Raw genomic sequence first — 27,676 nt, 5'->3', positions numbered from 1 at the left:
ATGTGACGACAGCAGCCTTGGCAGCGACACTCTTCTCCGACGTTTGCGAGACGCTTCCCCTCGATGCGATGTTGCAGCGGCGACACCCCTTTACGCGATGCGACGACGGCAGCACGCTTCTCCGTGGATGCAAGGCGTTTTTCTTGATGCAGTGCAATGCGTCTGCTACGATGGCGACACGCTTCTACGGCATTGCGAGACAGTTCCTGGATGATGCGAGACGCTTTCGGCTCGATGCGATGCTGCAGTGGCGACACTTTACGAGATGCGACGACAACAGCTCTGACAGCGGCACGCTTCTCCGTCTTGAGTCGCGCTTCCAGCTCCTTGCGACCCGCAGTCCCTCAGAAGGCCCAACAGCAGCAGCAGGCACTTCCAAAGAACTCTGGGGACCTGGGGGGTGAAGTCTATTGTTCCTGAGACTTCAGCAGGAGGCAAGCTCTTTTCCAAGCCCTTGGAAATCCTTCACAAGTTGAGCAAAAGTACACAAAAAGTTCCTTTCTCCTCTCTTTGGCAGTAAAGCAACCACTGCAGGCCAACCCCCCCCAGGTTCAGGGATAGTTTCCTCATCAGCTTCTTCTGGTTCCTCCCTCAGCAGAGGTTCTTCTTGTTTTCCCAAAGTGATCTAAATTCTTGGGATCAGGGTCCCAAAACTTATATCCCAAAATCATTTGTCCTCTGAGGGCAGAGGGGAATTTGCCTTGTTCAAACCGGTTCTGGTCAGTCCTGGAGCACTTTATTTACCTGACGCCTCCTTTCCTTTCAGAGTGCAAGGCAGAGACATCAGACGCACCACAGGAGGTGGAGCCAGCATTGTGGAGGGAAAGCACAGCCCTATTCAGGTCCAAGGTGCAACTCCTCCCACCCATCTACATGGAGATCTCTCTATTCAGCCCTGTGCTGACTCACCCTATCTCCGGGAATTTCCCAGCACTGTCACTCAAACTCCAGACAGGGAATACACAGCCTAGCAGAGGCAGGTTTGAATGGTTAGACAAGAAAATGCCTACTTTCTAAAAGTGGCATTTTCAAAACACAGAATGTCAAAACCAACTTCACTAAAAGATTTATTTTATCATCCTGAGTTCAGGCATACTAAATGCGAATTTCTACCATGTTCCCGGAGTCAGTTAGGCACCATCTCAGGGAGGGGGGGGGGGGGGGTGCGCACTCCACCATAAAACTTCACTTTCATTGTCTACTCCTACGTCGCAGGTACGTTTGCTTCCTGCATTTCTTTTTCATTTTTAAATGGGGCTTTTCCATGGGAGCACAGCATCCAAAGAGCACACAGGGACGTCACCACAGACGTTCCACCAATGAGTGGGACAGCATCGTTGATGGCAGGAACATTATACATAGTCAACAGGTAAGTGAAAAGGGCTTTTTTACAAGAATGTTGCCCTGTTATTTACAGCCTTTGAGCATACATTTAGTGCAGCCCATTTCTCGAAGTTCGTTGAGTTTGGAGGGGAAAACGATGGGGCACGGCGTGCATACTCTTATAATTTGATGATAATGTTTGTCTCTTTAATTTTTGTCTCCTTTCTACGAAAAGCAGTGCAAGTTCAGTTAACATTAAAGAGCAGAATGCTGCCATCTAGTTTTTTCCTGAATAATGACTGACTCATACCTTTATCATGCTCCTAGGCAGGCCGAGTTTTAAGAATTGTGCTTTCTAGCAATGAGGCAGATGTTATTTGCGACTTGGGTTATTTGAATTTTACCAATGGTTTGTCAATTACATTACAGTAACAGCAAAAATATTATATAAAAAAAGGACACCACTGCAGCAGTGTGAATAGCGCTAGTGCAAATACCGCCATTGTTATTTGCAATAGCAAGAAATTCTAACATGGGCAGCAACATAACTGCCACCTGCACCAGTGACTGTGAAGACTTTGAAAGTGTTGAAAATAGAATGGAGGAACTTTGAAAGTGTTTCAAATGACTGTGCCAGAGACATAGAAGCCTCAAAAGCTATGGCCTGCGGGAAATAGGAAATTATGTCTCGCAGAGTTTGAATTTTAGTGGAAGAGTTGCGTGCCTCAGAAAATACTTGTCTAACAGAGTGAGTTCTGTGACAGTGAGAATACTGCACTCTGCATTCTTTGCACCCCTGCATTCATGATCTAAGCATGTTCCGACCTGAGATTAAAGTGTCATACAGTGAGCTTGCAAACTGATGTAATGCATGTTCCTCCACCAAGGTGTGACAACCCCCCCCCCCCCCCCCACAACACCCAGCTAACACGGTTATTCGGTTAGGAGACGATCAGTGACATATCAGTGTAGGAACCTCAAGTAAGGAGGAAAATGGAAACTTGTGGCATCTGAGCAACACAGGAGTACATTTGCATCCAAGTAACATATTGAATGCATCTGGTCAGGGCACAAGTCCTAAAAATGAAGTGGGGGGACTAACCTTGTTAGGCAGTATGAGAGTGACATCACGGAGCGTGACATCACACAGGGCATCACAGGAATTGGTATCATAGAAAGTGGCATCACAAGCCACGACTTTACAGGAAGTGGCATCACAAGAAGTGACATTAGATCTAAAGTCCTTACATATATGTTTAGCAGGTCTATCGTGTACGTTTTAGCGCATTGCGAGGATAATCGCACAGTGAGCTATGAAAGAGGTTATGTGACTTCTACACCTTGCAATTCCTCAGTTTTATGCAACACATCCTGTACATTATTTACAAACATATATAATGTATTGTACATGTAATATGCACATGCTGATGTAAAGCACCGACTCCCTGCATTGGGATTAGTAGGGCGATTCTGGAAAAAATAGTGGTACATAAATTATTTCAACGCCTCCTCAGGTGTAGTAAGCTATAAATAAATGCAATTTGCTGTGTGTAAATACTGGGAAAGACCAACACCTGACATTCTTACAGTGCATGCATATTTCCTTAACATGGACTGAACAAAGTGAAAAGCTGTGTATGTGTGAAGTGTTAACCTTTGTTTGCCCTCCGCTTCATTTGCATCTAGGTGTGACTGCTCCCAGCCAAGAGACTCACAAAAGGAGGCCTGGTGACCCCTCAAATTCGGCCTTTATTATAGGCCAGCAGGAGTCTTAAAAAACAAAGTCCTGTCCCCACCTGCACTTTGTTGCTTGTTGCAGATGGAAAGCAGACAACGTGCAGGCGCGGTTGAAAGTGTCCCGGTGTTTGTGAATTACACCGGGACGAGTTCAACACATTATTCAGTGGGGACCAAATCTATGGCAGGGTGGACGGTGTTCACCCTGTGAAAATAGTGGGTGGGCGCCGTCCACCTGTGTTTACCCCCACTTGTGCCCTGCTCCTGGTGTGTTTCTCATGCAGTGCATAATTCAGAGGATTCTTCTTCTTGCTTTGTGCCAGGATGTAGCCTAGAGCAGGTACCTTGCTTTCTCTGGGATAATGCTTGCCCTTTTTCTATTGATGAGCCTTACAGCTAAGTGCTTGGTGTTTTTTTTTGTTTTTTTGGGCAATGACTGTGCCACTTTTCTATTGTCACCACCAGCATTCTGTCTCCACTCCACCACCAGCATTTATCATCTGGGGTTGTTAATGGCATGCCATTAGATGGCATTGATCTACATGGTCATTCTACTTCAGACAGTTTTAGCACGATTTAAGATAACACGTTTAGATCATTGTCAGTATTACTTACTATTATTTCTACCAGAGACTGTTAATGTAGTCTTTTCTGACTATCAGTTATGGACATGAAACCACCCTTGTAAGTATTGGTTTTAGGATGGATGGGTTGCACGGTTAAGTTATACCTTTTTAGGTCGAACCTAGGCACCGCATGCCTTCAACCATGCCCATTACTTTTGATTGGTTCCATTTCCTGCCGTGCATTAATCAGAGCTTGTGATAGGTACATCTGTTTTATTTGTCCCACCTTGTGGTGGTTTGTTCCCTGCCATAGTGATGGCCCCGATAACATGTGGCCCTCCACTTATGGCTGGGTTCTTCAATATGTGGGGTGCAACACAATCTCAGGGGGGTGTGCACTACACCCCAATATCTCACCTTTCAGTATTAAAGACTAAGACTGGATGTGGAGCACAACCTGAGGATGGCAGTAGCAAAAATCCATCCACAGATTGAGCGTCGGTGGCGAAAAACAGGCACACTAGTCACATAAATGTTGGTGGTGTTATTATTCTATGTCGTGTAAAACAAAGCACCCTAGTAAAAGCAATTTGCGCACATTTTCTCTTGGAACATTTTGTTTTGAGCTGTGTAATAAGCCTCTGTCATTTACCCACACCCACTCACAAACCTGCAGTTAGCTAAACACTTATTGTGTTGGAAGATTATTTGCCATATATGGACCGGGATACGCGGGTGGTGGTCGAATATGTGGTGTACCAGATTCCAGAAATTTCTGTCAGGTGGTGGGGGGCCCGACATTTAAAAAACTTCAGCTGGTGGGGCTCAACCTACAAAAGTTTGAAGACCTCTGTTCTAACCAATGGCAGGGCTCACTGGTAAGTACAGTCACAAAGTCCTGCCTCTAACCATCTCTCAGCCTATCAGTTTAAAACTAGCCTTTTGATTACATACTTCGGGTACTTTTGAATGGGACTTGTTTGGAATTAGTAAGTGGAGACAAGAAAATGTTTAAGGTCCAAACTCGGGAGACTGGAGGTAAGCCTAAATTCTGGAACCTGCAATTTGATTAAAGTGTGTTGACATAGGAAATATGCCGCTTTATAACAAAGACGGTTTCACGTAGAGTTCTTAGTTAATATATTTTCTGATGCCCTAGACTAAACTAATATGGGGTTTGGTAACGTGGACAATGATTACCCATTGCAAGTGCGAATTATAGTGTAAGGGTGCAGATGCAAATATTCTGAATGTTTTGTTACCAAAGTTATGAGCTGGTAATACCCTATTTATTATATAGCACTTCTGTAGGGAAGTGCTGGCACTGTCCAGAGCAAAGTAGGGCAACGCTGCAGAAGTCAATGACATAGAAAATACCCGAGCTGAGCTGCACCTTACATCTTAAACTGTCAACTCGTTTTGAGCGTCTCTTGTAACTTGATGGGTTTATAGTTTGACCTCTCGTGTGGTGCTACATTGATTTTGTCCTATTTGTATCTCTTGTGAAATGTTGCCGCATCGGAAGTGCTCAGAGAGGTTCCTCCGGTCCGGTTTAGTAAACATACACTAAATTAAAAAAAACACTGAAAACTCCAAAATTGCATGTATTGCTATACGTAGGGTTGGGGTGGCGGGGGGGGGGGACTTAGTAGGGCGCATGCATTGGGGGTAGGGTGGGTCAGCATAAGGGTGTGTGTCCGCAGCGGGGCCGGACAGTCAATTTATAAAATGGATGTCATTTTCTGGCCCCAAAAATTTGGCAGCATGAAGGAATGTGATACTAAATATGTTCTGTTTTCATTAATTGGTCGCTGACCGCGTTCTAAAATATCTTATGGGACCGCAGGCAACTTCTGACTAGCTCCCAATGTATCCAGCTAAGTTCCAGAGTGACTTAGTGGGAAGAGAACGCTGTTGGTTAATACGCTAGGTGGCGTAATTTTCATGCATTCTAAGAGGAGGTTTGACTCTTCATAAAATAGCGCAGAGGGTAAATGTGCCTGCTGTAAAGCGCATCGTGTACCATTTAGGTCAAAGAACCTCCTCCTATCTTAACAACTCCTGAATTTACAAGCTGAGGGTCGTTGTTTCCTCGATGGCTTTAGGGTTTAAGGAGTCAAACTCCTGCTAACTGTACCCAAACTGATTCGGACATTAATGATGAGGAATGGATTGAAGTGAGGGGTGACTCGTTTGGGGGTAACTAACGATCTCAGATGGGGTTTACCAGGAAAAGTGGCACCTGGACACTGGTTTGAACTTTGTAGTGCAGAGAAATATATTAAAATGCGGCACTGAAGTGAACATTACAAAATGTTCCTACATATACGATGAGAGACGAATGGGTTGGGGTTTTATGTGCATCGAAGAACTTTTTTGTGGAAAGGATTGCTTACGTCCCAAGACGTTACCTTGTAGAGAAATCGGCCGTGAAAGTGACCGCGATCAAGCGCGGCGAGCAAGCCAAGCATTGGCTGCACGCTAGCAGCGATCTGTGGTGGGGTAGGGGGCGAAGCGGGAGTTGTGTGACGGAGGAAAGACAGATGGCAGCTGCTTGCGTGCACGCAAGCTTGAGGCCACCAAAAGCCTATGGTGGCACTTTCAAAAGCCACTTACTAAATGTCTCGCAGCGCATGCGCTGGCTCAGGCGAGACCTAAAAATGGCAGGGGGGGGAATAAATAAATAAAAATAAGGAGCTGTAACGGTATTTCTCCTTGTTACGCCTCACCTGGGGTGGCGTAGCATTTTGAGGCATCCCCAGGTCCACTACTAACAGTGAATCTCAGAATGTGCCAAAATATATGGGTGGATGCATGGTAACACCCATGCTCCACTTATGGAACGCCTCCCTGGACATAGTAACGCAAAACAGCAACTTGCGCTGCCTTGCCTCTATATCTTAGGCCATTCAAGGCCATGTAGGGTGCTTATGCGTGGCTTCACAGATTTTGTACAGTGCACACTCAACTTATGCATTTCAAGTCAATGGAAGACCTCCGGACGCGTGCGGAAAAAATACGCACAGCAGGCCAACACAGAAGGCAAGTTGTGTCCTGCAACGAGGTTTTACATATTATACAAACCCACGACGAAGATTAAAAGGCGAACACCCACATGCCGTCACCTACAGAAGCAACCATGATTTCTGAATGGCAGAGCAAAACAAACATTTTAGAAGAGAACTGCATATGGTGTCTGATCCGAAATCGGCTGATTTTGCAAATTCGCGTTTGGTCCTGAAGAGAACCCCCAGTCAACAGATGTGGGGTTCGAAACGCGTCGACCTTTGTTTTATTAAAACAAGTGTGTTTAACAGGAGGTTTCTGCCTGTTTTGATAACTGTGTAAATCTTGTTCATTAATTGGCGCAGGGCAAAAATAACTCCTTTAAAATAACTCGCACTGTTTTTCTCTGATTTACAATCCAATGGTAAGAGATTGTTTAATTTTGTGAAAAAAGACAATTGGTTTGCATGTTTTGTGTTATATGTTCTTGTCTATGAGTCAGCTGTATTGATGTCTAGTGATGTTTTTAGGACCCAAAATCATGGATTGTCTTGGTCAAAATTATTGTTGTTTTTGTGGGTTTTGTAAAAGAACTTTGTGTCGTGATAGATTTTACACGTGATAAGATGTATGGAAAAATGAGTTTCAAAACTACCATTGAAAATAAAAAATATATTTTGTGATAATTTTTGAATTCGGCGGACATCAATTTGTTTTTTGTTGCCAGTTTTGATTTGTTTCTTGAAAGAAAGTATCAGTACAGGCAAGTTGTTTGTTGTTCTTCTGATAAGAGGCTCAGCCTTGCTGATTAGAGCCAACCCTTTGTTGTTAGAGTAGCTTTGTGAATCAGCATTTTCCAATATGAACTTCGTAAAATCTAAGTTTCGCACACGTCTGACTGACAAACATTTAAATGACTCCATAAGAGTTGCCCTCTCAAGCTACACAAGTCCCTCACTAAAATTATTTGTATGCATTCGTAATCAATACTTGTTCAGTGACAGTTCCTGGTGAAATCCCAAATCTAGGTATCGGTTCATTACTAACACCAAGATTAAAGTTGCTGCAGAGAAGAACCTTCAGCACCCTACAAAGTTTTTTTTATTCGTTGAACAAAAATAAAAGGAATGTGAACTGCAGGCCTGTTTTGCGAACACAAGAAAAAGTAGTGTGTGAAAAATCTTCAGCACCTTTCCAAATGTTTATGTGCTGCATTAGAACAAAGCAGTGTTTGCTGGAGGACCTGTTTATTGAGATCAAGGAAAAAAAAGATAGCTATAGAGAAGAGAAGAATCTTCAGCATCTTTCAAAATTATTTTTAGTTGAACAAGAGCAAAGCATTGTGTACTGCAGTCCTGGTTTACTGACACTCCGAAAAAGTAAAGGGAGCAATGAGAATACAACTGCGAACATGACTGGTGCCATAAAAACGTAACCTTCCGAAGAATTCAGACTAGAGGGATTTTTTTTCTTTTTATAAAAATAAAAAAATAATAAATAAAAATCGGTACTTTCCCAAACACAGCTGAAGTTAAGCTTATCTAGCAATTGAAAAACACAGATCTTGTCAAAGCTACAGTAGAAGAATCCATCTGCAATTGTGATTCAGCAAAGCTTTGCACTGGCTGACTGCCACACACCGACTACTTCACTACTATGACTTCTTCGGAACTGCATCTCCATCAGGCTTCTAGATTACACAGTATTAGAGAACATCATACAGTTCCACATTGAAGGCAAGATTGCTTTTCCTGTACGTCTGTTAATTGAGCTACATTACAATGATTATTTCAGTGACCGCTATTAATTGAAAGGTCTTGATTTTGAAGCTATTAATTGAAAGGTCTCGAAGCGTCTTGACAACACAAATCCAAAATCATTCCTTTCAGTGTTTCTAGGGAACTCCTAAGTATTTTGTTCAAACCACAGTATGGGCTCTGAAGAAATCAGGCTTAAAGTCAACGAAACTGGGCATGGGGGTCTCTTGGAAAAATGCTCATGACGACTGACCAGAAGTAGCTCTCACTACACAAAAGGTTGGATACCCCTGCCCTAGAGCATGACCGTTTCCTCCAAAGTGTGGCACAATGGTCCCCAGAAAGCACCATTTCTCCAAAATTGAATATAGCTGAAGTCACAGCAAAGAGGCAAGAGCTGGCTAAACTACCGTCCAGGATGGCTCAACTCCATATTCTTCCTCCCCCGGCATCTGTACATTCCTTCCTTAAGCCAGCCATCTGACTGGGTTCGGAGGGTAGGGGTGCACATGAAACTGGCTTCTTCTGCCTGTCCCCCCATCTCCTTTTGAAGATCATGGTTTACAACCCCTTCCCCTTGCACTGGCATTCCTATACAGTAGAACCTTCTCCTCCCAGAATCGCTCTTTCACCCCAGGAGCTACTTATTACCTCAAAGCAGCCTGGCTAATTCACTTAACTCTGACCAATCAGGGCAGATCACTAAAAGGCTGAATTTTGGCATACAGACAAGAAAGTCTTAAAGCTTCTTGTCTGTACATTCTATGATACATTCAACAATAGCATATTGCTGGGTTTATCAATAACATGCTAGTAATACCTTGAATGATATTTTCCCTGTGTTTCCTGGCGGGAGTTATTAATTAATAACTTCTCGCCATGTTCACCTATGTGGCTGAGGATCTGCATTGGGAAAAATAACTAGGCAATTTCTCCAACATCAGGGCTTAAAAGACATCTTTTATAAGGACCCTGCCTATATCTACAGGACACCCCCACCCCTCGAACACCTAGGGGAGAATTTAGGGGTTCTGAATATGTAACACCATTGCAGATCCTCACTTCACAGTGCTCCCAACACAAAAGTCTATTCCGGGAAGCACTTAACTACAATGTGAGAAGTGAAATGGGTAATTTCACAAAACCCCAGACATTTAAGTACCCAAAACACCAAAGTCAAGTTTGGGCACAATGTACATGTTAAAATCAGTCCAGCAATACAGGACTGCTTTTAAACTGACTTCAGCCTTCAGCAGTGCACACATGCAAGTGCAGAAGGAGCAGCTGGCCTTTAAACTGCCATGCCCTATTGTATACTATGTACTTAAAGGTAGTTGTAAACCCCCTGTCCTATTCTGTACTAGGGACTGATAGGGTAGGTCATGGCAATCATAGTGGTACCCTAACCCATAGTGTACCTTTGTGTATGTAGGTGTTTTCACTATATTCCAAGTGTCTTTCCAGCATAGCCCTGGGCCTGGTTAGGCTGAGCCCAGGGACAGTCTGAGTCAGTTACCACCAGTACCAGTCAGCAAACCAGCATTTGCAATGTAACACGTCTCGCATTTAAGAGTTTAGTAAATGTGACACCTATTGTATTGCAAATGCTTTTTTTTGTAAAAGAGCCCAATACAGAGCTTTCACTTTAATGTCGGCCAAGCCTTGTCTAAAGAAAGGGACGCGGCCACCATTTAAGTGAAAGCACAGTATTGGGCGTTTTTACACAAAAAGCATTTGTCTGTCAAGTGACAAACAAATGCTTTTTTTGTAAATGCGCCCCATGCCGCGCAGCAAGCATGTTAAATTAATTAAACAAAATAGTGCCCGGAAGCTGTAATTAAAGCCCCCCCGAGCAACAACACACGTAACAGGGGGTGTCGCCATGGGATGTTACAAAATGCAACAAGGCGGTACTAAGGCAGGACTATTAAGCCTTTTACCAATGAACAGCCACAGTTTATAGTGGACAAGGACAAAAGGCAATGAATAATATGGGCAGAGTGGGCGGGGGTTCAAGTGCAAGAGAGACCTTTCCCCAGTTGGATGACTTCCGTTTTCATAATACATTACTAGTGTATGAGAAAACACTTAGTGCTGCGGAAAAAAAACATAAATAAAAATACAAACAAGTAATGAGGTAAAAGCATCTATAAAAGCTTCAACCGGAATTATTGAGTGGAAAAGTGTGCAGTCAATGAGCGCAGACTCCTGGATGGTGAGAAGAAGGGGTAGGAATGGGGAATGGAAGCATTTAAATGTACTTTGGTTCTATCCCAGTAAGATACATGGACAATGCATAAGCTCTTAAACATAATTCTTGCATTAAATGGTGGCTATTGAAGTGCAGAGCAAGATACTTGGTCTTCCTGCTTGTATAACCTTTTATTATGTTTTTATTGTCTGCTCATATTTTACACTCTTAAAAATCTTTAAAATATGCATTCCTAATGGAGAGAGCTAAGGTTAGGGCTGCAGCCAACAGTCAAACCTAATGAGTGTTCTTGACATTGCACCTTACTGCCTAATATCAACACAGACTTAGGGTGATGACACCTCTGGTATGTACACCACTTGGATTACCTCACGTCAGCACGTAAATGAGGAGTAGGCATTCTTCTGAAATGCTTATTTACACATGACAATATGGTCAGATTTCTGGTCATGGTGAGACTCAAATAAGAGGACCAAATTACTGTTCAATAATGCCAACCCATTCTAAAGAGCTGCTTTACAAGAGTAGATGGGTGGTGGTTGGAGAAGAACTTACACAGCACGAGAAATGTGTCTTCTCCAACATTTCATCTTAGTTGGAAGCCTTTTAGATCTTCTCTTTCTGAAGGGTTCCCTCTCAATGATATGTGGGCGAGATCCTGGAGTACAATAAATTAGCCCACTCAAATGTGTCGTAATATGACAGAGGATGGTAGAACAATGACCAAAATCAGTTCCATTTAAGAGAAAGTCCTCAACTTTTTGCTGGATATCAACATACTTACTAAAATCAAGAAGTCTTACGTGTGAAACTACAGATGCAAATATCTATTAAGATTAGCAATAGGGAGTAAGAAACCTGCCAGATCAAGCGATGGACATACCCAGTAAATACTAGGTTGACTATGACAGTAAGGTTAAGTTAGGCTCTAATATAAATGTCTTACTGTAATCCTTCCTTTTACAAGCATGCGTTCTTTGTTACTTGCTTTAGCTTCAGAAAGTGAGGAAGGGACAAACTGCAACCTGCACATTTTAGCTATGCCATTAAAACATCAAGCAGGGCCAAGGTAAGGGGTGGGAATGTAACCAACAGCCGGATGAGATGCTGCTTTTAAGGGCTAGTTTCGAATAGTCATCCTGCTGAACGAAAAATAAATTAAGTTAGCCTTCTAGGACAACGAAAGTTAAGTCATACCAGAGAGAACAAGGAAACACTGAAAAGGTGCACCTATTTTGCTAATTACTAATAAATGAAGATGCATTGAACGAAAGGTTTGAGAAGCAAAAAACTCAGAAATAAATGTCAAAATGTGTGTACCACCATCCCAACATCTGACACAAAGCCTCATACTGAACAATGGTTACCCAATAAAAACACATGAAAGTCCTTCAAAGCGAATCTTACCTCTATCGTCCACGATCAACTTATCCATGCCACGGGGACCCAGAGTGGTGCGAACAGCCTCAGCAATGATTTGGCAGGCATTGATGTTACTAACAAGCTGAGGGACTCCTTGGGAGGTATCGGTCCCCTCCTTCAGAAGGATGACTGGGGCATTCTAAAAGCAATTATGATAAAAAAGTAACCTTTAGTTTCATTACAAGATTTCCATAATATTCATACAAAATCTAAAGCCCAGGCTAAAATACAAATGCATTTCTTTGATCAAACCTTGTCCTTACTGCATGTACAAAATCATTGCTTCTACTGCAGTTAAAAAAAAAAAAATCATTCAAGGATGTGGCCAAAATTACAAGCGTAGTTTGAGCCACATCTAGAACTCTTCTGCAGCCGGTTTAAAATAACCTGGGTATACCAGAATTAAACCTTTATCCAGAGTAAGAAATTGGGGACCTTACCGGGTAACAAGAATAACAGGTCAGAATGTTCAACTTTACCAATTCTGTGTACTGTAGCCAAGCAATCAAAATAAAACATTAACAAAAAAAAAAACACTTTCAGAAGCCTAAGTTTTCACTCAAGCTGGAATTGTTATTAGAGTGATGTAAAATGTAATGCTATTAAATCAACATCCCATTAAAACCAATATAATCACAGCATGTTCAGGTTCTTTCTTTCAAGGAGATTAATTAAAACATAGTAATGGGACACAGCATAAAGAATACTGATTTTATTACACTCCCCCCATCTTTATGCAGTAATTCATAATTTAAAAAAAAATTAAACAGCAAAGAGTACTGACATTTTACTATAATTTAATTCACTCTTACCATGCCTCTTCTCAGCTCATTCAACGACACAAGCCAGCCATTGTGAGCTAGTAACAATGCCCAATTATGACACAATTATATGCTTCAAGGCAACTACTTAAAATAATGTATTCATCCTCTTCCCTTACTTTTAATGCTTACCTATGCAAAACTAGCTTCTTGCTTGCTGAATCCCCACTTCACTGATCCACCAGCCTTAGGATAATATCCTGTCCTTTAAACATGATAGGACCTGCACTTTAAATCTCAGTTCCTTGTGGGACACGTTTGTGCCTAAGGAACCATGGCTGCACTAGACATGCCAAAAGTTTGAGTATGATCTGCTGTTTAAGAGATACAGGGCTATAATGCAAGGTGTTAATTAAGACACTTTGTGGTAATGACAGAAAGACACTCAAGTTGTCTTAAGTCCCCTTTATTAGCACCCAGGCACTGGGCAGTTTAACAGATAATCCAGTACAAACAAAGAACTTAGACCCCCGCCCCCTTAAAACATATCAAACCGTGCATTCACAAGAAGCACAAGCTAATGGAGTGGAAGTTTACTGTAACCAATGACAACACAGGTAAAGACATTACTACATATCATCCTTTATATTGAATATGCTGCTTACCAGTATGCATCTGTTCTTGGCATGTAGGGCTGCTGACATTCATATCTGTGCATAGATCGCCGCCTAGTGTTGGGTCCGGATGTTTGCACGTTGTTGTCCTGGAAGAGTCTTCGAAGTATCCTGGGATAGGTGACTCCTCCCCTGGACTACAGTGCGCATGGGCATCCTCTCCATCCTCAGATTGTTTTTTGCCATTGTGGCAGTGATGGAGTAGATACAGAAAGTGATGACCATGCTTACAGTAATGCTGCAGCTGCTACAGGCGCCGGGGAGGAGGGTGGGCGATATGAATGTCAGCAGCCCTACATGCCAAGAACAGATGCATACTGGTAAGTAGCATATTCAGTTCGAGGCATGTGGGCTGCTGAATTCATATCTGTGCATAGAATACATAGCAGTACCTCCCATTAGCGGCGGCTACCAGTGCCAGCTGCAGCGGTCTGAAAAAGAGTTTTGAGAACAGCCTGTCCTACAGCTGCCTGCTGTTTTGATTGCACATCTACACAGTAGTGTTTGGTAAATGTGTGTGTAGTGGACCAGGTGGCTGCTCTACATATATCATGCAAAGGGATGTTTCCCAGGAAAGCCATGGAGGCCCTTAACTTACGTGTTGAGTGGGCTCGTGGGGGAATCGTTAATGTGCGTTTAGCCTTTTGGTAGCAAATTTGAATACATTTAACGATCCATCTGGCTATACCTGCTTTGGAGATAGCGTTACCTTTGTGGTGTGGGGCAAAGGCAACGAAAAGTTGTTTTGTTTTCCTAAAGGGCTTGGTCCTGTCGATATAATACATGAGGGCCCTCTTTACATCTAGTGTATGGAGTGCCCTTTCTGCGACAGTCTGTGGGTTTTGAAAGAAAACAGGCAGTTCAATAGTTTGATTCATGTGGAACTGCGATATCACCTTGGGCATGAATTTGGGGTTGGTATGTAGTACGACCCTGTTGGCGTGAACCTGTATAAATGGCTCTTGAACGGTTAGTGCTTGGAGTTCACTAACTCTTCGTAAAGAAGTTATCGCTACTAGGAAAGCTACTTTCCAGGTAAGGAATTGAATCTCGCATGAGTGTAGAGGTTCAAAGGGTGGACCCATCAGGCGTGTGAGGACCAAGTTGAGGTTCCACATTGGAGCTGGTGGGTGGCTAGGTGGAATTACTCGTTTGAGTCCTTCCAAGAATGCTTTGATGGCAGGCACTCTGAATAGAGAGAGGTGCTGCCTGGTTTGTAGATAGGCTGATATTGCGGTCAAATGGACACGTATAGAGGTGTACGCCAGATTGCATCGGTATAGATGTAATAGGTAACAAATAATGTTTTGGATGGATGCGTCTAGCGGGTTAATGTCATTATTATTGCAATAAATGACGAACCTTTTCCATTTGGCTGCATAGCAAGCTCTGGTAGTGGGTCTCCTGGCCTCCTTAATGATGTCCATACAGTCAGGTGGCAGGTTTAGGTAGCCAAACTCTAGGACTTCAGGAGCCAGATTGCCAGGTTCAGCTGTTGCGGATCTGGGTGCTGAATCTCTCCATGGTTCTGCGTCAAATGCTCGGGTTTGATCCGCAGCCTTTGATGCGGCACCACGGAAAGTTCGAGAAAGGTGGTGTACCACGGCTGGCGTGCCCACGTTGGAGCAACCAGGACGAGCGTCAGTGAGTGTTGTCTGAGTTTGCGTGCCACCAGCGGTATCAGTGGTGCTGGGGGAAAAGCGTACGCAAATCTGCCGGACCAGTTCATCCATATCGCATTGCCCTGCGACTGCGGATGCGGGAACCTGGCGGCAAAGCTTTGGCATTTTGCGTTTTCGCTTGTGGCGAATAGGTCTATCTCTGGATGACCCCACTGCTGGAAGTACGGTTGGAGTACTGATGGGTGTAACTCCCACTCGTGCATCTGGTGGCTGTGTCTGCTGAGCAGATCCGCCATCCGGTTGTCCTTGCCGGGGAGGTGTTCTGCCATGAGGAACATGTTCCTCTGAATGGCCCACTTCCACATGCTCTGAGCCAGATGAGACAACTGTGGAGAGTGTGTTCCTCCCTGCTTCTGTATGTAGTACATGGCAGTCATGTTGTCCGTCCGGATCAACACGACTTTGTTGCACAAGTGTACTTTGAATGCTTTCATAGCGAGGAAGATTGCCATCAGCTCTAGAAGGTTGATGTGCATCTTCTTTTGTTGTTGCGTCCATAGTCCCTGCACTGTGTAATGGAGTACATGAGCTCCCCATCCCTGGAGAGACGCGTCCGCCGTCAGTATTATCTGTGGGACAGGCTCTTGGAACGGTCGGCCCTTGCAAAGGTTTTGTGAATTCCACCAATGCAGAGAGTTGTATGCCCGACCGCTCACCAACACTAGGTCTTTTAGCTGTCCTTGAGCCTGATTCCACTGATGTGCTAAGCACTCCTGAAGCGGGCGCATATGTAGTCTCGCGTGTGGGACTATGAAGATGCAGGAGGCCATCATGCCTATCAACTGCATGAACACTCGCGCGGGAAGGGAGTGTTGTGGTTTGAACTTGGAAATCAGCATTTGCATGCTGTTGATTCGCACTAAATTTGGCTGAGCTGTGGCTGCCAGAGTGTCTATAGTCGCACCTAGGTACTGTTGTACATGTGCGGACTGGAGATGGGATTTTGGGTAATTTAGTGAGAACCCCAGACTGTGAAGGAGGTGAATGGTGCGGGACATGTGGCTGGCACATTGCTGGGCAGACTTCGCTTGAACGAGCCAGTCGTCCAGGTAAGGGTAGACGTGTATGTGCTGCCTTCGTAGATGTGCCGCCACAGTAGCTAGGCACTTTGTGAACACCCTGGGTGCTGTTGTCACGCCGAAGGGAAGGACTTTGAATTGGTAGTGCTGCCCTTGAACAGTGAACCTGAGGTATTTTTTGTGTGAGGGGTGAATGGGTATGTGGAAATACGCATCCTTGAGGTCCAGTGTGGCCAGAAAGTCTCCCTGCTTGAGCAGCGGGAGGACTTGCTGTAGAGTGAGCATGTGAAAATGCTCGGAAAGAATGTATTGGTTCAGGGGTCTCAGGTCTAATATAGGTCTGAGTGACCCGTCCTTTTTTGGTATTAAAAAGTACAGGGAGTACACCCCCGTACCTTGCTAGTGGACGGGTACGACCTCTATTGCGCCTTTTAGAAGCATACTTTGCACCTCCTGCTGTAAGAGCGTTAAGTGCTCTGAGGACATAGGACGGTTTTTTGGAGGTATTGTGGGTGGAGTGGAGGTTAGTTCTAGACAGTAACCGTATTTGACAATATCTTTGACCCACCTGTCCGTGGTGATGGGGTTCCACGTGGACAGGAACCTTTGTAGCCTTCCCCCGACAGGTGTTATGTGGTCGGGAGGAAGGGAGAGGGCGTCACTGCTTGTTCTTGGGGGAGGACCTGGTATTGCCGTAGCCTCGTCCTCTGCCCTTTGTGCTGGAGCCACGATATCCACCCCGGGTGTTTTTATCGTAGGTGTTTTGCGTGTTGCCCTTGTTGTATGTTTGCTGTGACCCCTGTCCTCTACCTGCTCCTCTATTTCCGGGGCGACGAAAGGAGCCGCTCCGAAAGGACTGTGTTTGTAGGGCCCCCATGGACTTTGCAGTGTCTGTGTCCTTTTTTATTTTCTCTAGGGTGGTGTCAACCTCCGGCCCGAATAAGTAGTCGGGGTTGACAGGTTGGTTGAGAATGTTATTTTGTACCTCCGGTTTGAATCCGGAGATTCTCAACCAGGCGTGTCGTCGCAGCATGACGCTAGTGTTTATGGCTCTAGCAGCTGTATCTGCGGCATCCAGTGCACACTTAATGGACGCATTCGTGAGCAGTTGTCCCTCCCTGATGAGGATCTCTGCACCTTCTTTGAATTGGTCAGGGAGATGTTGGGAGTAGTTGCTCTAACGTGTCATAGTGCGCTCGATCGTAGCGAGCGAGGAGCGCTTGAGTATTGGCAATGCGCCATATGTTAGCTGCCTGGGCGGCAACCCGTTTGCCGGAGGTCTCTAGCACCTTGGACTCTTTGTCCGGGGGAGGAGCGTCACCTGTTGTTTGCGAGTGTGCTCTCTTGCGAGCATTCGCAACGACAATGGAATCCAGAGGTAACTGGCCTCTAATGTAAGTAGGGTCCCCAGGCGCTGATCTGTATTTCTTGTCGATCCTGGGGTTTATCACTCTTGCCCTGGTGGGTTCCTTGAAGATGTCCTTTGCTGGTTTTAGGACCCTCTTTAGCATGGGCAAAGTCTTTATATTCCTTTCCGAGGATGCGAAAGTATCCATAAGAAAGTCATCCTCGATGGTGTCAGAGTGAAGTTGCACCCCATGATTGGCCGCAGCACGTTCAATTAGAGCGTTGAACGCGGCAGTGTCCTCTGTGGGAGATGTTTTTGCTCCATAGAGTTGTGGGTCCTGTGCATCCATAGGTGCACCTGGGTCTACAGGGTCATCCCAAGCTTGATCAGGGTCCTGTTGGCCTTCAGGGTCCATGTCTCCGGGGTAGGGGACTTGCTCACCCATGTAGTCCTCCAACGCATCCGTGTCGGAGTGTGTGGGAGAGAAGGATTGTGGATCCTGGTAGGGTGAATGGAAAGGTTCGTAAAGAACTGGTTCCGAAGCCACTGGCAGCTTTCTCTTAAGTGGGATCCGGAAGGAGTCCAAAGCTGGCTCAGAAGTTATTCTCCTTTTGTGGATAATCATCCTGCCGGTGTCGGCGTCGATGAGATGGAGACGTCTCCGTAGAGCGTTCGGCAGGCGTGATTGTGGTGTGGGTGACCCGTGTCCTGATTTGGAACAGTTTCGGGGCCGTGGATGGTGGCAGGCCAAAAGTAATGTTGGCTGGTGCCGAAGAGGCTGTCGGAGCTTTTATTGGCTCGGAGCCCGACGTGTCCTGGAGGACCGTTTTGCTTTTGGTGCGTTGCGCAGCAACGGGTCGCACCTGGAGCGCCCTCGACTCCTTTGCGCCGACCGGTTCTGTGGAGGCGGACGTGGACTTTTTCGGCGCAGGTGAGTCATCGAGTCGAGGGACGGGAATGGCCGTCGACGTTTTCGATGTGTGGCTTTGGTGGTGCCGTCGAAGCGGTGGGAGACGCAGCAGGCAGTTTGACCTTTGGGGTCGGAGCCGATTGCGTCGGTGCCAGGAGCCGAGTAGGTTTGTTGGCACCGAAGGTCTTCTTCCGCACGTCGACTGCGACGTCGGCCGCTTCAAGCTTGGCACCGAAGTCTCGTTTCTTGCGCTCGGTGCCGACGTGTTTTGCTGGCGTCGAAGGTGTGGAGGGCCTCGATCCAACCAGCGCCACTTTCGGTTTCGGTTTCAATTGAACCAATACAGCTTTCGGTTTCGAAGATGGGAAACCAGCCGGTTTGGGCATTAATGGCTGCCGCTGAATGTCCGAGGCCGGGCCCGAGGGCGGGGCCGAAGAACTGCGGGATAGGTCTTGGGTAAGGCCCGAAGGCGATCCCTCGACCGGAGCCATAGACTGTTGCACTGGGCTTTCCTCAGTCTGTACGGGTAGGCCTTGCTCGTCACCGGAGCTACTTTCTTCGGCCCCTAAGGCCTCATTGTAGTCTCCTACCTCGGTGTCGTCTTCATCTCTGCGAAAGAGTGTTTCGTCGACGTCTTCCGATCCGGAGTCATGTTCGGAAGCGGGACTGGAGGGTAGGTTGTCCACTTCTTCGACATCTTCGGTCTCGGCGCTGAAGATGTCGGCCGGGGCCGGTGCCGCTTGCTGCGCCTCGAGTCTCGCCGCTCGTCGATTCCGGAGAGTCTTCTTGGATCGAAATCGGGCACAGGCCATGCATGTAGATTCGTCGTGATCCGGTGAGAGACATTTGTTGCACACCGGATGGACGTCTATGTGGGGATATTTCGCATTGCATACCGGACACCGCTTGAATGGTGTCCTCGATTCCATCGTCGATGTCGGGTCGATGGTCGGGCAAGATGCGAAAAAGTTGGTTCTGGAAGTTAGTAAACTAACAAAGATACTATCGATACCGATCGGGAACAGTACCGACGCGAACTAAAGGCCTTTTGGCCTGGAAAAAGTTTTTCCTAACTTGAGTCGAGATAAGCACATCCGAACCCAATGGCGGAAAAAAACAATCTGAGGATGGAGAGGATGCCCATGCGCACTGTAGTCCAGGGGAGGAGTCACCTATCCCAGGATACTTCGAAGACTCTTCCAGGACAACAACGTGCAAACATCCGGACCCAACACTAGGCGGCGATCTATGCACAGATATGAATTCAGCAGCCCACATGCCTTGAACAAATAAAAAACTATAAAGCTTATGCACTATAATCAATAAAACATAGCAAAATTCTTACTCTCCCAACATTAAACTGAAAGAAAACAAAATCTTCACACTTTTAGGTACCTTAATACTGCATCCTGCACATATGCCTTTGACACTGGTAGACTACTTTGGAATATAAGTCTCTGCATCAACTTTTCCATTGTCAATTTCCTTTTTTTTTTCCTCTTACAAACATTTTCGGAGTTGCAAACATTTTCCAAAACTTTTAATGATACATTCTACCAATCTTCATTAAAAATAGGTTTCATGCTCAAGTTACACAACTCAACCAATCAACCAACTGGGATTAAACCCTGGTTTAGTTTCCTTCCTTTCAACACTTCAGACATGTTGAACATCAATCTTGGCTTTAATAGCCAATTAAACAAACCCCTTTCACAATCATTCGATTGAACCTCTCAAGTAGGCCATTCATTTTGGGCGCCTGTAAAGCTGAGTACCTGCTTTATACCTAGCTCCACAAAGTATGACTCAAATTAAGTAGATATAAATTGTACACCATTGTCAGTCACTACAGAAACAGGAATCCATTTCTCCTGAAGCATTCTTGCAAAAACTCAATCACAGCATCAGTATTCGTTTAGATATCCATTTCACTTCTGCCCACTTTGAAAAGTAGTCAACAACTAGCGCAAACACCTAGCCTTGCTCAAAGCACTCACAGGGCCCCTATAAATCCAGTGCCAATTCTCTCGATGCGTAATCTGGAAATTTGTGATGATCATCATCTAAACTCAAGGTTTTTAAACTTATCTGAATTTTGACAAACTTGACACAGTTGAACAAACTGTGCAATATTATCATCCATACGTCGCCAGCAAAACAAGCCCATAGGTTTCATAATTGTTCTAGACTGACCTACAGGTCCTAACGGGGCAACAGAAACAATACGACCTAGGCTATCCTTGGGAGGCACAAAACTGATTCCTCACTGCAATGTCACTTTCCACAGACAACTCTTCTTTAATTTTCCAAAAAGGTTGCAAGTCTTGTCAAAGTCCTTTCCATAGGCCATCCATCCACAATAAATCTTTTAACCTCATTTGAACACTTGACTCACAGACATGACATCAATGGATGCCACAACACACTCCTCTTCACATTGTCTGCACATCGTTGGTACCATTAACAGACAATCTCGATAAACAATCAGCTCTAACATTTTGTGTACCAGGTTAGAAAACTAAATCAAAATTATATTCATATCGACTAGCACAAATTCTTATCAACCATGAAGATAAGAGAACTGCCTTGACGAATGCAGACAACTACCAGAATGTTCCCAGAACTCAAAAAGTCATACATATGCCCTTTACTGAAGAAAGCAAACGTGGACCCGCTGAGCCCTGACAACTACAGACCCATTGCAAATGGACATTGCATTGGCAAACTGATAGAAAGAGCAGCGTTCACCCAGTTTTCACACTTCATTGAAGATAATGCCATACTTTCAGACTTCCAGACTTCCATACAGGATTCCATCCGGGAAGAGGCACAGAATCTGCCCCTCTTGGCTTCTGGGATGACATGAAGAACATAGTTGACAGTAACGTGGTTGCTGCGCTACTCCTCTTGGACCTCTCAGCTACCTTTGACACAGTTGACCATGACACTAAAACAAAGACTCTAAGAAGCCAGCATAGAGGGGACTGATCTAGACTGGATCGCGTCCTACCTTAGAAACAAAACAAATGTCATCCATACCCCACCTTTCTCGTCCAAACCATACTACACAAAAGCAGGGGTCCCTCAAGGCTCAATCATCTCACTCATGCTTTTCAACATCTACATGAAGTCATTACCGGTACGGATAAACCAATTTCACCTTACGTGCTATAACTATGCAGATGACACCCAAATACTCCTTGAACTAGAGTGCCCCAAAGACATTGGAAATTCTCCAAGTTTCAGTTGTCTCAGAGCCGTGGATCAATCGATTACTTGGAGCCACCTCGAACTGAATGCCTGCATTATGACCCACTTGCCGTCTGGCCCGATGAACAGGGATCCCCACCTAAAGTATCCAAGGAAGTAAGGGCCAGATGTATCAAAGGGTTTTACCCATTCTGTGTCTATACGGAAATGTGTTCGTACATATGGCCCTAAGAAACCTCGGAATGACCATGGACTTCAAGCTATCGATGAATGCCCAAGTGGACAAACTAACAAGATCAAACTTTGCCACTATAAAAACTCTGCGACAAATCTTCCCCCATTTGAGATTTCCACACATGGTCCAAGCGAACATCTCCCTTGTTCAGTCCAAACTCGAATACGCCAGCAGCCTCTACCATGGATCACCTGTAACGACTATGAAACGACTACAACAGTATCAGAACTCCGCTCTCAGACTACTCTTGCATATCAAACTGCAAGACCACATTTCACCTGCCTTGAAAGCCCTGCATTGGTTACCGGTTGCCAGAAGATCCACGTTCAAGCTGCTTTGCATCACCCACAAAGCGATACATGGAATGGGACCGCTCTTCATCAGGAATAAAATCACCAAACACATTCAACAAAGGAACCTCCGCTCTAGAGTGGCACCTCGCCTCAAAATCCCAAGGTACAAGAAAAAAAACATGGGTGGCACATCCTTCTCAGTTCAAGCAGCCGAACTATGGAACTCTTTACCCCCCCCCCCCCCAACACAGCATATCCCTCTGTATACAAGCATTTATTTGTACTATAGATATGTATCTATCTTTGTGTATTGCTTTGAACAAACATGCAGAATAATTATGTTAGAAAAATAAATAATTTTTTTTTTTTAAGTACAACACTTGAAAAACAGTTTATCGAATGCATCTTTAATCTACATATACTTACCTCCTTTATGCATCTGAACTATATATTTATTACTTTCTTCTAATTCAGCATATCCAATACACTACCCTTTTTTTCACATTATACCTCTATCAATATATCCTCTACATCCACTCTCATTTATCCCAAATCCCATACCACTACTATGATCCCCACAAGACTCTCCCCCTCCCTGCATCATCTGACACCTCTTACTATACCGATTCCCCAAAACAAGCCTTTCTAAGCTCTTCCCCTTTGACTCTTCCCCTCCACATTCCTTTTTACTCATCCCAAGCCTCCTACTAGTGCCAAGAGCTACAAAACAAAAAAAGTCTAAATCCTTCTCTCTTCTATCTCTCCACTATCCTTTTCCAATCAAAATAGATTAACATGTCCACTTCTCAAATGTCATATTTCTCTATACTAACTCACCACTAAACCTTTATGGATTCCAGAGTAGCGTGCTACTCCCCGAAAAAGCGCTCCAACACCTCATCGGGGTAGCAAGCACTATAAATGCAAACCCTTTTCCCTCTACTATCCCTCCACTACCCTTCTCGATCCTGAATAACAGATCAGCCACTCAAAATACTTTCACATTTCACTACACTAATTTTCCAACATTAATCCTTAATGCGTTCCGGAGTAGCGTGCTAAGCGCGAAAAAAGCACTTCGACGCCTCGTCTGGGGGCTGTAAGCACTATATAAATGCAATTACAATACAAGGTGCCAGTATTTATGACATCATAAATTATATCACTGAATCTATTTTCTAAAAAGCATATACACGTATACAACTGGACAAAGAACTATCTGCTCCCAAACTTAAACCAAAGTAGTGCTTGCACTGCACAACTGTCACAGACAACCATAAGAACACTCAGAGGCAAACATTCACAGTACACCACTCAGTCCAACACACGATCACAAAGACAGAAGTGCAGTGTTACATTCAAAGTGACACTTAGGGACACCATTTGTAGAGCACCACAGACAAACCCCGAAACACACAAGCAATGAGTCACACTCAGGAACACCTATTTGCACACCACTCACTCTCATGCGCACACTCAAAAGTACAGAGATAGTCATTTGTACAGTAAGCTACTCTATGCGCACTACTCCAGGGACTAACATATGCTTCAAGACAGTGTCTGCAATACTCGGTGCTACACATTTGAACACAGCTCACTGGGATACAAATACAAATTAAAAGAACGAACATAAACGATCAACACAAACAGTACGGCAAGAGATAAAACCAAGAGGCAAGCACTCTAAAACTCAGATTTAGGAATGAACAGTCAAAGAGAAACAGGGATGTGCAATGAATACACCACATGTAACCTCTTTCCTTAACCATTCAATGTTCCCAGAATCGGAAAAATGCAACTGACTCCTTTCTGTTGAGAAAATTTTAATTTCAGATTTTCTTGCGCTGTGCCGCCATGTCGCGTTTCGGCCAGTGTGGGCCTTGATCACACGACGCGCTGACAACACTTCCCCATTTTTAAAGTGCTCATGCATACAGTAGATAACAACAGACTATCATGTTTTACGCCCGCTTCGAGACATTTAGCAGTAAAGGAATAACAGTTTCATTGTTACAATAATTTATGTGCAAATACTGTATAAAAATAAATGACAGATGTACAAGCCATTATATAAAAAGGGACCGCAGTACATCTATTGACATTTTATATGGATACCTGATAAAATGCCCCCGATTTGACATGGCCCATTGTGCAAAATAGTGTATCCTACTGATTTGTATAAATACATAAGTTACACACTGCAATAATTACGACAAAAGGTACAATATCCTCAAATGCATCAATGCATCATATTTTCCTGATATTGACTGTTATGGACTTGTTGTTATAACCACTGTTGAGGTGTTGTCACAATCTACTCAATTATGACTTCAACTGTTGCATGATACTCGGTGTGCAAAGTGATTTTGTGCAAATGTTACTGCAAATGTGCTCCCTGTGTAACAAAAGTTGTTTTTAATATTCACAAACATTCATTATATTTAAAAAGTGACAGTGCTTGTGTGCAATTTGTTTGATAGTAAAAACTATTAAGGTAAAAATTGCTTTTCTAAAAAGAGGAAAGTGATAAGGCAGATATTATGAAAGCTTTAAAATTCATTTTAGCTGACCATATTTAGGTACAGGTGGTTCACTTAGTGTTGATTACTGCGTAATGCTGTTTTTCAGGGATACGAATTGTCCCCCGAATATCTCCTTACAACCATGTGTACAAATCCTCAGTGGAGTTTAACCCGTGAGGACTCTTGCTGTCCAGCTCCAAGACATATTTAGTTTCGAGTTTACTTAGGAGTGCCTCGCTATCTCCGCCTCGTCTTAGCGGGAGGATTGTGTCTATGGAATAATATTTTAGGCGTTTTATGTTGTTGCCATGAGACGCCCTAAAATGCTGAGCCACCGGATAGGTTGCATCTACATTGGTGATGGCCCGCAAGTGCTGGAGAATTCTCTTGTGGAGCTGCAGTTTTGTGCTTCCCCACATATTGCAGTCCACAAGTGCACTCCAGCACGTAGATGGCAAACTCCGTTTTACAAGTTATCAACTAGTTGATTTTAATAGGTTGATCTCCAAAAGGTGTCTGGAACGTTGTCTTGTTGATGCCATGTTTGCAGGCCTTGCACGAAGAGCATCTCACAAAAACCTTCCTTCCTGACAACTAATTAGACCCGGTTCTCACTTCTGGTCTACTACTAACTAGGAAATCACTGATTGAGGGGGCCTCTCTGAATGTCATAGAAGAAGTTCTGAGTGGCACTGCATCTCGCATTTGAGGGTCACTTAATATCAGGTGCCAGTTCTCCCTTATGATCTTGCTGAAACTATCTTTGTTTATTGTATGTTAAGTTAAGTCGAAGATCATTTTTAGGTCTCACCTGGCGTTAGTAGCGCGAATGCGCTCCCCTCGCCATGCGAGGGCCTTTTGCAACCGATCCAGATTCGAAAGCTAGATGTGCACGCAATCAGACGGACAAAAAAATGCAAACAGACGTGGACAGCCCAATGCCATCTTTGTTTACTTTAATTAGCTTGACCGCTCTCAATCTGACAACGCAGCTTTTATTGCTTTGACTGACTGCTTTCGGAATCGGTGTGCCCTTTCTATGCCATTAAGAGATGTTCAGTCACTGGTACTGTTTGTTTGTTTAATTTGTTTGAGTTTGTTTAAAGTAAGACGCCAGTGCTGAGAGCCAAGTGGGGTCTGTGGGGAGGGCGGGAGCCACTCCTAGGGCCAGCCAGCATTGCCTTTCCTGCTCCGTGCCAGGGAAGCCCTCTCTGGAGGGGCGGGTCCCTGTAGCCTGTTTTCCTCTGCCGTTTTTTGTTGTCCGTGTGCTTTTGCCACGCAGTTGTGAAATCAACTCTGATTTTTGGGGCAGGCATATTCTTAACAAGCATTGAAAATGCAATAGGTCTCTCCTTTTATTAAATTAAAGCCATTTGCAATGGCATTGTATAGCAAATGGCTTTAACTTAAAGGCGAGACTTATTGCATTTTTAATGCTTATTCTCCTCTGTGTTGGACCCTATTTTTCTCTGTGCTTTTGCATTACTGTGTGATGGTTTAAACAGTAAATTTTCTCGGGATAATGTCCTATTCTTTAGAATAGCCTTATCTATTGTTTGCTCTGTGTAACCTCTCTCTAAGAAGCGCATTTTGCCACTCTGTTGTGCCTCAAAGAGGTCCTTTTCATTAGTGCAGATGCGTCGGATCCTAAGCATCTCCCCATATGGGATGCTACAGCTGGTATGTTTAGGATAGAAACTGGATGAGTGAAGTGTGTTCCCTGCGGTCTGTTTACGGTGTAATTTGGTATGTAACTGTTTCTGCGCAACATACACCTCCACATCTAGAAAACAGATTGATGCCTTACTTGCATTGCTGGTAAATTGCAAATTTAGATCATTTTCATTCATCTGAATAACAAAATCTTCAACACTTTGCATCGTGCCTTGCCAAATGATCAATAATTCATCTATGTACCGGATCCATTTTACCACATGTTTTTCCACAACATCCCCATATTTGGTGTTGAATACAACTTCTTCCCACCACCCCATGTGGAGGCAGGCATCGCCCCCATAGCTACCTCCCTCACTTGTTGGTAAATCTGTTGATTAAATAAAAAATAGTTCTCTAGGCAAAACTGTATCAGACTGATAAGCAACTTATTATGTTGATAATATTGAATCAGTCTAGAACCTAGAAAATAATCAACAGCTCTTAAGCCATCTTTGTGATTGATTGAATTATACAAGTTGGCAACGTCCAATGTCAACACCACATAATTTTCCTGGCACCGGAAATTGTATATCTTTTTCAGAAAGTCTGTGGTATCTTGGAGATAACCTTGCCATGCTTTCACGAGGCTTTGTAGGAAATAGTCAGTGTATATGGATGCGTTTTCCAGTAGACTTTGTTTTGCTGATATTATTGGCCTTCCTGGCGGATTTTTGATATCTTTGTGGACCTTCGGTATAAAATATATGACTGGTGTTCTTGGATGGCCATATTTCATAAATCTATATTCCTCGACTTATGAGGCCCGCACTTTTCCAAGCTAAATGTTTTGTGCACAATTCATTCTGCGCAGTCCTGATTGCTTGTTTCAAAGTCTGTATCACCTACGATCATTGAGTTGCGACATGGCCTCTTTTAGATATTGTTGCATGGGCCAGATTACAAAATTTCCGCCCTTGTCCAAAATGCGGAAAACGATTGTATTATTGTCACGTAGTTTAATAAGTTGGTGACATCTTTGTTGATGGATGTTGTATTTTCTTTTACTGGCTGCAATTTTGTATTTCAGTTTCTTTATTTCAGCTGTGATTGTCTCACTAAAAGTGTCTATTGAGTCTCTTGGCAAGATTGGCACAAACTTTGATTTGGGTTTGAATTCCGTATAGGGGGGTTGCATTTGTCTCCACCCCTTGTGCTTCCATAAGGATTTGAGTGCCGGCGGGAGATACATTGTTGGTGTCATTGCTTTGTAAGGCTTGCAAATCTCCAAATAGATTAACATCCGCCGCCGTCAATGCACTGGTATTGATTGATTTATCATTCGT

At 44.1% G+C, this 27,676-nt stretch overlaps 1 protein-coding gene across 1 annotated transcript in view; it reads right to left on the bottom strand.

Moving 5' to 3' along the window:
- CCT7 (chaperonin containing TCP1 subunit 7) overlaps positions 1-27,676 on the bottom strand; it is a 144,796-nt gene that overhangs the window by 101,561 nt on the left and 15,559 nt on the right. The window contains exon 2 of the mRNA XM_085642772.1: positions 12,009-12,162. Within this exon, the coding sequence (XP_085498898.1) occupies positions 12,009-12,162 (154 nt within the window). The remainder of the gene's footprint in view (positions 1-12,008; positions 12,163-27,676) is intronic.

This window comes from Triturus cristatus, chromosome 2_2 (genome assembly GCF_964204655.1).
Source record: "Triturus cristatus chromosome 2_2, aTriCri1.1, whole genome shotgun sequence".
In the NCBI taxonomy this organism is placed as follows: Eukaryota; Metazoa; Chordata; class Amphibia; order Caudata; family Salamandridae; genus Triturus; species Triturus cristatus.
This window is presented reverse-complemented; position numbering and strand designations above follow the sequence as displayed.